The sequence below is a fragment of the Synchiropus splendidus genome, chromosome 19, assembly GCF_027744825.2.
Source record: "Synchiropus splendidus isolate RoL2022-P1 chromosome 19, RoL_Sspl_1.0, whole genome shotgun sequence".
Classification (NCBI taxonomy): Eukaryota; Metazoa; Chordata; class Actinopteri; order Syngnathiformes; family Callionymidae; genus Synchiropus; species Synchiropus splendidus.
In genome coordinates this window covers 17,752,877-17,763,231 of record NC_071352.1, presented here as the reverse complement: position 1 = coordinate 17,763,231, position 10,355 = coordinate 17,752,877, and the positions used below count along the sequence as shown (strand labels likewise).

Sequence of the window (10,355 nt, the reverse complement as noted above, 5' to 3'; positions counted from 1 at the left end):
ACCTTGTATGGCAGGACGACGGCGGACCCTCCGCTGATGCCCACAATGGGAACCGCGGTCTGCGTGGAGATGAAGTCCAGGATCTGGGCCACCGCCTCCGATCCAACGTTGTCCTCAAACACCACGCCATGGACGCGGTTGGTGGACAATGTGTCGCAGATGCGTGTCAGCAGCGCTCGGGGATTCGTGTTGTTCACTAGCACAGTGATGGGGTTCACCTCCAGGGGCAGGTCCATGAAGTTCTCCCGGCTCAGCCGCCCCTTGATCTCCGACTGGTACGTGGAGCCGCTGAACACCACGGCCACGTTCACCGACGGCGCAGGAAGCCCAAACGGCCTGCCCGTGCAGCAGGGGGCATCACCGAGCAGGAGCAGAAGAAGCAGCGGCGGCCACCAGGGGGAGTCGCTCCAGCAGCCTACGAGGACGCCCATCTCAATCGCCTACTGCCTGAGGAGGAGGAGGAGGAGGAGGAGGGGCCAAAACAAAACATTTTTATTGTTGTTGAGTAATCCCGCCACAGTCAAACCAAACTGTTTGTCCAATTTCACTTGATCTTGGCTCTGGCTGCAGCGTAAGAGCCGTCGTATTTTTAGAGTGTCAGCGTGCAACATGCAGTCGGGTCCAGGCTGGTGCGTCTTAGGAGGCATCTGCCACCACGCTGCTGTTGTGTTCCGCCGGCCAAGCCAACAGATGGTGCTCCGTGTTTAATGCAACAAATGGAGAACAAGAGGATTTTCATTTTTCTCTCGTGACATTACTTTTTGCGTTGCTTGGTTTTTCACGTTAAAGCAGTTTAATCTGCCTCAGGTCCAGATAGTTGACGTCCACAGTCTGCTTTTCATTCCTTAGCTGTTTCACGGTTTGCAAAGTGACATTTTTAATTATGTAGGAAGTCTATATTTACGTCCGGGATCGAAATCCCCAAGTTCTGAACAAACCCCAGCTCTTTGTGCAACGTTGCGTCACTAATGGACTGGATTGCGACGGGCCAAACTCTCTTCATTTCTGCCAACAAATATCTAATTGCTCTGCTCTCCACCCTCTGGAGGCCAGTGGCGGCGGCGGCGGCGGCGGGTCCAAGTGCAGCTCCACGTAGCGGTGTCACAGGGACTTGGGCTTGTTGTCAAATCTGTCACAGACACATTTGTGCCTGTGGGGAGTGCTGCAGGCTGGTCCCCGGTGACACGGATCTGATCCAGCATGTGATGGGAATCCCACTGGGGTGAATATATCGTAATCCCTTTCGTAATCCCTGCCAGGCGTCACTGCCCGAGGCTTGATTGTACTGTATAAATGTATCAAGAGATTTGGCTGCTGCGTGTCACTGGGCAGCGCTCGGACTTAAAACCTGGCCTCAACTTGTGCGCCACTATTCAGGGTTTGAGGAAGCCAGAAGGTTCTGAGGAGGAGCTGCCTCAGCTTCAGTTTCTCATCAGTGCCTTGCACTGAAAACCTGCTGCGGATGACGGCAACAGGTCAGTGTCAGCGACTGACTGAAGCTCCACAGAACCTATTTCCGGGCTTGTTACTCACTCAACACACAAGGTTCTGGTTGCTTGTGTTGTCATACATAGATTCATATTTGTCCCCCCCCCCCCAAAAAAGTGTTGCAAAACAAGAAATGAGAAGTTAAACAAAAAACAATGAATCGGAACATTTTGTGAGATTGCAACGTTCTGATACAATGGAAGGCGGATATACAAATATATCGGCCGTGGAGGGTTGGGTCCCACTTCTATACACGTCGCACATCTGCCTTGAACCAAGCCACCCAGGAGCAGGGCGAGGGACACAGGGTTTGTGGCATCCGTCAGGCCAGTGACGCTCCACCCTCAGTGCTTGATGTGAGAGGGCTGGCGGTTCTGTCAGAGCTCAGACAGGCCACAGGAAACCTGCCCCGGCGGAACCGTCACACCAGCTCATGAAGGTGCGTTTCCAGTCCGTCACATGTTGCAGCCCAAACCAGAGACTTCACACATGCCGGCGCTGTGATTGGTTTGAGCGCCGCCCCATAAATCATCTCCTAAAGTGATTAGTCGCTGCCGTGAGAGGGCGACCCGCTCCTTCCCGTCAATGACACCGGCCATGTTTTAGCTGCGACAGCACTGCAATCGTTTAGGGTTCATGTCTCTGGCGGTGACGACAGCGCGACGTGGTCCGCATGCAGAGCGCGCTGCGACCTCCGCGTGTGCGATCTGAGGTTCACCTGAGATGCTGCGAAGGTCAGCGCGCAGAAGTAACGCTAACAGAGAATGAGTCATCAATAAGGGACGGTGACAGGCGGCTGTTTTCTTATGGCGGAAGAGAGCTCTCACACGGTCACCGACACACATCCGGGAGGAGAGAGAAGACAAACAGGTCGGAAAGAAGCCATCTGGAAGTGGTCGTCCAGTCAATTTCACATCTTTGAGTCAAAGCTTCTCTGGAAAAATGGAGCGGACTTTGGACGGCTGTCTGGTCTATTGTCAGGAAAAAGAAGAGGCAAATCCCAGACGCTAACAAAAGAGAATGTCAGGAAACAAACAAGATCAACTCTTCTTCAAATGCAGCGCGTGGCTGTGGCGTTGCAGCAGGACTTTCATCCGACCAGCAGGTGTTCCTAAGAACAATTTACAATCTCATATCTCCAAAACACTTTGTGGTGTACAAGCAGTGTCCAACATGACACTGATATGAGGAGGACAGAACCACTGTGAGTGTGTTAAGAGCTCAGGTCAGCACAGCTTGTGCCACCACTTCAGATCCACGGGCAGCCCAGAAGACCACTGAAGCAGGGGTCTCACACCAGCCCTCACAGGGCCACACGTCAGCCAAAACAAGCACATCCTCCAGCTGTACACGTCCTCCTTAATGTTAAAGCCTTGGTGAAAAGGTGGTGGGAACAAAATCCTGCAGCCACCGCGGCCCTTTTGCGGATCAGTTCACGACCCAAGCCACAGATTTAGTAGAAAAGCAAAGCAACTAACTAGCAAGGACAAGCACCAGCAATAAGTAGCGTAAATAGATGATCAGTTATTCTCTTTACTGTTATTTTTCCTCCCCGAAACAATGATGTAGCAAAACAAGAAACGAGAAGTTACACCACAAACAAGGACTGGAACATTTAGTGAGATTGCAGTGTTCCCATAGAATGGAAGGCGGATATATATCAGAGCATTCTCATGTCATAATAAGCAGCCGATTGAAATGACAAAATGTGTTTTAAAAGCTGCTGTTCATCTGTGTAGGCTGATAGGGTGACTTTCAATGATACAGTTTGAGGGAAAATCTTGGTTCCCCTTCCAGAGCAACGCAGCCAAGCACTCGGACCACTTGGGTTTTGTTTTGTCAAATGAAAACACTTCCCTTCTATTGGTATATTTGAAAGTACATATGAATAATGGATTGGCTGGCGTGGTCACGTCTTCCGTCCTGCTCCGACGTGGCTGAGTCTCAGACGCCAGCTGACTCGGACTCCTCAAACCGTGCGGAGAGACACAGAGGGAGGAGGATCGCTCGACACCAAATCCTCCCGAACCGCGCTGCCGCGGTCAAGGAGATGATTTTAGCGAAATCTCTCGGCTCCCGCAAGAGATGACTGCGTGAGCTGAAACTTTCAAAGGACCATGATGAAACCACGCTAATGACTCATTAAAGCTTCTCCTCATCAATCACCGACGTGCAACACTGATGCAACTCCGCCATAGCGCCCCCTGGGCCACTAGACTATTACAGTACACCAGACAATTCCAGCCGCTCATGTGACCCAAATTGACACAGACACAGTATAGGACTCCACAGGAGTCACAGTCAACAAGCGGTGAGAAATTGTGGATGGTTGGTGTTGGAGTTGTACCCAGGGAAAAAAAGGGAATTTTTGTCTGTTTCATTTCCAAATTTGAAATGAAACAGACAAAGATGGGATGGCATCCTCCTCACCCTGACGGCGTGCCGATATAAACAGGGTTGTCGTGTAGCTGGCGGACAGGTGGGCCGCTCTGAACTGAGCCAGGTGGAAGAGCTGCAGCGGTGAGCACACTTGAGCGATAGTGATAACCTGGCTTCTAATCTCACACACTCCTCTCTAATTCCCTTTCCTCAGCTTGCTTCGGATGCCGCGCCTCACTTTCCATCAGTGCGCAGACCTAAGCGCGTTTGCACCGTGATTGTTCCTGTGAGCGGAGACTTCCGACACGGCTGCGAACGCGCAGATAAGACGGCGTTTGTAGGCTCCAGCCGCCATCACGCCGCGGCAGGAAACTACAGCGATCCTTCGTCCCAACTCCCCTTTGGGATGTGATGTCAAGTGGCCATAGCAGTGTTTGGGGGCAGCAGGGGGCGCTATGCTACACAAGTCAAACTTACTAACTCCCAACTTTGGATTGCAGCACTTTCAGACGTGTGACTCTCAAGCTGCCATGAGAGGTCCGTGTGGAGCACCACAGGGATCTGAGATCTTGTCACGCTCTACATGAGCAATGTTCGCCGGTGAGGGGCCCTGTGAAGGCCATGAAGATACACTGGCTCACTTCTGAACCATGACATCTCCACAACTTTCTCAGAGAACCTGGCCAACCTGCAGCTCCCAGGCTGCATGCAGTCGTCGAAGTCCGTTGAATTCAGTGGAGTGAAGAGGAGACGCTCCAGTCTGCAGCGTGGCTCACACACACACACACAGAGCGGGGCCACGTTATTGGTGGCAGGAGCCACGTCCCAACATAGAGGAGTCAAGTCAGTGGCGCCCACATTTCTATCTACGGCGCTTGATATTTCCAGGAGGATCAGGGTCAGATGGAGGGGTTTGGAAAAGACGTGCACCGGAGACGTACGAGCTGGTGACACACAGGGAGGAGCTTTCAGCGCTATACTGAGTCGTGTGAGCAGCTGCACAGGTGAAGCCTGACGTGGCTCTGTTCAGCAGCGCAGTCAGACAGCGGGGCTCTGGGCCTCCGTCTGGTTGGCCAACCCTGGACTAGTCAAACTAAGTATCTTGCAGGACAAAAAAATAAAATGTCTGCCATCTTGTTTGGGATGAAAGTCAGCGGTTGCTTAAGAGCTGTATTTAGCGGCTGCATTAAATCTACTAAATCTATCTGTCTACTATGGCGGAATTGAGCCCGTTCATTTGAGAATCTGACTTTGGAGCTGAGAGGCGGGGCCGACCTTGAGCTGTCATTTGTCAACAGTTGACTCGCGACCTCCTCTTGTTTTCATCTCCGCACCACTGAAGCCGGTGGCGGACTCAAACGTGGAACACAAGTCGAGTCAGCGGTGAGGCCGTTCCAAACAGCCTGACACGAGGGCTCATCCTCATTTCTGTGGAATCATTTGAATCACTTCAACAGCTCCTTACATTCATTATAGGCCACCGCAGAGCGTTAAAATGCAAATAGGCCGTCAGCGTCCTTCTCACAAACACTTGAAATCTTCTGGCAGCCTCAAAATGAAACTCGCCGAAGAGAGCCAGGCCTTAAACGGACACTGGACAAACATCTGCGTCGATGTGGCATTGATCTTCAGCCTCCTGGACTGGACCTTCTCGGAGAGCAGAGCAATTCATCAAGGACTTCCAAGAAGTCTGACTCCCATTACTGGGTTCCGAAAGACAAAGTCGCCAGAGTGGAAGAGACAAACCACCAAGACGCCTCGGAACATCTGGGACATTCTACGCAGTATTTTCGCCATCTTCATGGGGAAGGTTGGGGGGTGGGATTTCAGGGGCAACAACTTGGGGACCTCAAAACTGTTGCTCCGGTTCGGTTCTACTTGGACATGTGCGCTAAAGACACGTGTTGAAGGGTAAAGACGTTGAGGATGTCGTAAAGAAAAGACAACTGACTTTCAAGGTTGCTCTGCTCATTACCGACAGTAAGATCGCCCCCTATTGGCCCATCCAGCCACGGTGTTAGACAAGGACAATGTGATGAATGCCTTACTTTCCAGGGCGAATCACTTTCGAAAAGATTAAAGCCATGTGCTAATCGTCGCTTTCCAAGGACGGTAATTTGGACGCTGATGATGAGCGTGAGCACAAAGAGACGTGGCGAGCGAGTCGGTCGATTGTGACTCGGATGGTCCTCATGTGATGGATGTCCCCCACGCCTTGTCCTATGAAAAGGTGACCAGAACATCAGCGGAGATTTACGGCTCCGATCCCGGGAGAGCGACAGCTCCTCTCACGTATATTACTTTGAGTTCCAGCGCCTGGTTTCCTGTTGAAGACGTGAAAAACAGGCGCAATTGATCCGTCGTCAATGGAGTGCAAACGAAATCCCAATCGGTCTCATGATCTTTACGTACGGGAAGAGGCTCAAGGAGAGTGGAAGAGCAGCCGCGAGGGCCGATGAATCATTCGGAGGGCGCGAGTGTCCTCGTGCATTACAGGCCGGGAATAATCAGCGGCCAGCGGAAGCCGAACGGCTGGACGGCAGGAAGAGCGGCTCCATCAGCAGCTTTTAAATGCCACAGCAGATGGAGGAGCTATAGTTCTGCTTTATTACAGTTGGAAATCCATGGCACGCCGAGTAAAGCTCCCGCAGCATCTTGACCTCAGTGGCTTCGGGCCGCCTCAGGAGCGAGACGTTTTCTGGCTGCAAAAAAAAAACCTCACTTCTCACTTTTCTCTCGCGGGGAAAACAATCTATAAACCGTCTCGTAACCCTATCGGACAGATGTTTCAGCGTCTCAGCTCAGAGTTCGAACAGATTCATCCATCTTCTGCCCAACATACTGGCGGATGTGTACCTGACGCCCAGGCCCCTCACACTTTACACCGAGCGCTCGACCCCGCAGGAAAACACAGGTGATGGCCCACCGACGTCTGTCAGTCGCTGGGGTCTGGCTGGACGCTGGTGTGTGTACGGACGTATGTGGAGCAGGGATCAGTGTAAAACCCCTGGTTAAGCTAAAACGAGCCTTGCAGAACCAGACCCCCCCCACCAGCTGTCACCCGCCTGCCTGCACTCTGCCCACACATGGAACTGACCCCTGACACACACATACAAGTACATGCACACACACACACACAGATGCCCTAATCCACATATGAGCAGACCACTTTGGGTTTAATCCACCGCCAGTGTGCGTTTGTGTGTCTGAATCGCTCCATCCAGCCCGTGGAGTGGCATTCAAAACGCGGAGCAGAAAGACGGCTCACCACCAAGAGAAGCATGGCAAGAGTCAGAAATGGCTTCGCCTGCATTGACTCGTTGAGAGCAAGTGATGGGGTCGCACGTCCCGGGCCCGACTCAGAGTGGCGAGGACACTGACGGACGTGCCTCTCGCTTGACTTGGTTTCTCTTCCAGATGACGAGGAAATGACACACTCCGGCCCGGGGCGTTCCAATGTCAGCGTGTCAAGTTTCATGCTTCCTCTGGAGACCCAACGTCCTCCACCTCTCTGGCTTCATTTGACAGCACTGGCATCTTCTCTTTAAGGTTATTCTTGTCGTCATCCTTCATGGTGACGCCACCTGCTGCGCCGCAGCTCGGGGCTAATGAGGAAACATTGAGATGCAGGCGTGTCGGAGGGCGGAAATGAAGCCAAACACGGCACCACACAGGCGGGCGTGGAGGGAGGAGGGGGAGAAACCAAAGGCTCCCAGCAGCCTGTCAGTTTTCCTCTCAACGGGGACAGGACGTAAGACGAGGTGTAGCAGCGCCGCGCCATGAATATCAATGCGCGACAGTCTCTGTTGTGCCCGAGAGCGCAGCCATAAACTTGAGAGCGTCGCAGCATCTCTGACTTCCTCTTGCCCCGACATCTCGGCGGCACCTCAGGGATGTTGGGTGCACGCGCTCCTCTTCCCATAAATCTCAGCCAAACGTGGCCATCCCCGGTCCGGAGTGAATTTACTACTCCTCCTCCATGACCTTGGAGAGATGGCTCTGATGTCCGGCCACCTCTGCGCCGCCCATCCTCTCAATGTTTACTGCGCTGGACGCACGTGGCAGGCTGTCAATCACCTGCTGCAAGCATTTGAAATGCAGCCATTTATCCTTCCTTCAAGGTTCAATCTCACCTTTCTGAACACAGGGAGGGGATTTGACTCCTGAGGTGTCCGTGTCGGACCCAACTGTTGGAGACATGACGTGACTTGTGACCTCACAAGTGGAACACGAAGAGCTTTGTTTTTTTTCATGCGTGCTCTCACACCGTTGTAGCATTTGACTTATGACTAGACAAACTGAATTCTGATTTCATTCATGTTTCATATCTCTGTCTGAATGATAACCAGCTTCAACTGTTGTCTTCAGATGCACTTTCAATATTGTCGATATACTTGTCCTGCCTTCTAAAATTCCAATGAGAAAAAGCTTCCAGCAGGGAAGTGCAAAATCCACACTTAGTCCGATATATATCGTCAAGAAATAAGCCAGATAAACACTGACGTTCAACGTCAGAATAATGTCACTTCAGTTTGTGAGTCTGAGCTGCTTCATGCGTTCACGTGCCGAGCGACAAGCGTGAGAGTCGCAGCAGCCGGGACGACACTGTGGCATGTTCTGAAAGTCAAAACGCCTGTAGACATCAGTTTGGTGACAAAATAGTCACATGACCCGGTCGGGGGTGGGGGGTGGTGACCGACGTCACCACCAGCATGTGTGACGTGCTGATGAGCAGTTTCATAATTGTGTATGTGCGCTTCATAGAGCGGCCCCTCCAGATGTTACGGCACTCACTTATCCCCCCCGCCCCCCTCCCCTACACACACACTCCGCTACATCCCATTACAGCCAGCAGGGTGGCTGGTAATGAAGAGACATTTTTCTAACTGTCTCGGCCAGCGAGCGCGGGGCTCCCAGTGTGTTACTGGCTTGTTGAAAACGTACCGGAAACGGAAAAGTGCGATTCTCTGGCCGTCCAGCAGGGTGGCCTGGAGAGCCCGGTCTGAACGAGGGGTGACCTTGAGAACTCCGGCGGGAGGAATCACCATGGAAAGCCCAGGTCATGCGTGTGACTGTGGTCTTTTGGCACGCATTGTGAGCTAAAGGCTACATTCAAGAAACATGTCGCCGGGCTGAGAGGAGACCAGGGGCAGAACTGGAGCTCCAGCACATGAGCGTCACCTCGTGACCGGGTTGTGAGTTGAAATGAAAGGACCTCTGGAGCACCACCCAAACAACACCCGGCCACGATGCCAGCAGAGAGCACACTCTTTAGCCTGGCCATCCAAACTCTGAGATCGCACTTGAACGCCTCACTGAAGAGCAGCTTCAGCACATGTCACGCTCCGGCAGCCCCACCAGTCCAAACACAGAAGCAGAAGGGTTGGAGGAGGGCCAATCTGAGTGACACCCAGGCTAATAGTGACACAGACACTCGCGACTGGCTTTGATCCGTTGGTGTCCTCTGCTCTCCTGCCGCCTGGCCATCAGACATGTTGAAGTTTGAACAAGTGAAGAGCATCTGTCACTGCAGGACCTGTGGACCCAGTGGTGTGAACTTTAAAAGTCACTTGAACCTTGAGCCGTGAACAGATCTCTCGTTTGTCTCCCAACAACCTTCCCCTCGTCCCCCGCTGCAGCTGAGCAGAGCGTCCGGCAGGTATGAGAGTCCCGCTCTGACACTTCACAGTGACGCATTGATCCGCGGCGGTTAACAGCAGCCCGCAGAGATAAAGCAACAGTTACCACACAAACACACTGCCACCAGAGACAGCGGCGACACGCACGAGACAAACACATGGGAGAGTTACCTGTGCTCCGCATCCAGCCCCGGATCGTCTCCACTCATCCCGTCCGCGCCTCCAGCCGTCCCTTTGTTTCCTCCCGTTTCCCCCTCTCCCTTCCTCTTCCTCCTCCCTGGACTTGTTTGAGTCTATTTCAGCACCAGAGGAGCCCGCTGTGGCGGTGGCATGCTTTCCAGCACTTTGGCAGAAGGTCACATTCTCACTTGCTGGTCCGGGAGGGAAGATGGAAAAGAGGAGGGGAGGGGAGGGGGAGAGCAAAGTGAGGCGGAGGAGGAAAACAAATGAACAAATTGAGGATGTCCACGCTCCAGGCGGAATGTTCCAGGTGAACGGTCCGAAGCCCCGAAAACACTGAAGGTGAATCTGTCATGTGACCGTCCGGAGACCCTAACAAGTCACTTGAGTCCTCAGGCGAGTGGCCCACCTGCTCCCAGCGGGACGGAGGAGGAGAGCCAGAGCGGGTCCAGTGGAAAACTTCTCCCACCTGATCCCCTCAGCAGAGCGCTAATCCTGACTCTCTGTCACAGGAAGAGCTTGTGAGCTCTAATCACTGTGTAGTAAGGATTTATCCCTCGCTCCTCCTCCTCCTCCTCCTCCTCCTCCCTCCTGGTCATTTCCCTCCCTCCTATGCTGGAAGTCATCAGCCTCTTCTGCAGCAGCAACAGCGGAGCTTTCATCCTGACA

At 52.9% G+C, this 10,355-nt stretch overlaps 1 protein-coding gene across 3 annotated transcripts in view; it reads right to left on the bottom strand.

Annotated features, from left to right (window-relative positions):
* LOC128750622 (glutamate receptor ionotropic, NMDA 2C-like) overlaps positions 1-10,196 on the bottom strand; it is a 33,076-nt gene extending 22,880 nt beyond the window's left edge. For all 3 annotated transcript variants that reach the window (XM_053850946.1, XM_053850945.1, XM_053850944.1), the window contains exons 1-2: positions 9,678-10,196; positions 3-447 (exon numbers count right to left, since the gene is read on the bottom strand). In XM_053850946.1, coding sequence (XP_053706921.1) covers positions 3-431 — 429 coding nt within the window. In that variant the 5' untranslated portion in view covers positions 432-447; positions 9,678-10,196. The remainder of the gene's footprint in view (positions 1-2; positions 448-9,677) is intronic.
* Positions 10,197-10,355: the final 159 nt, after the last annotated feature.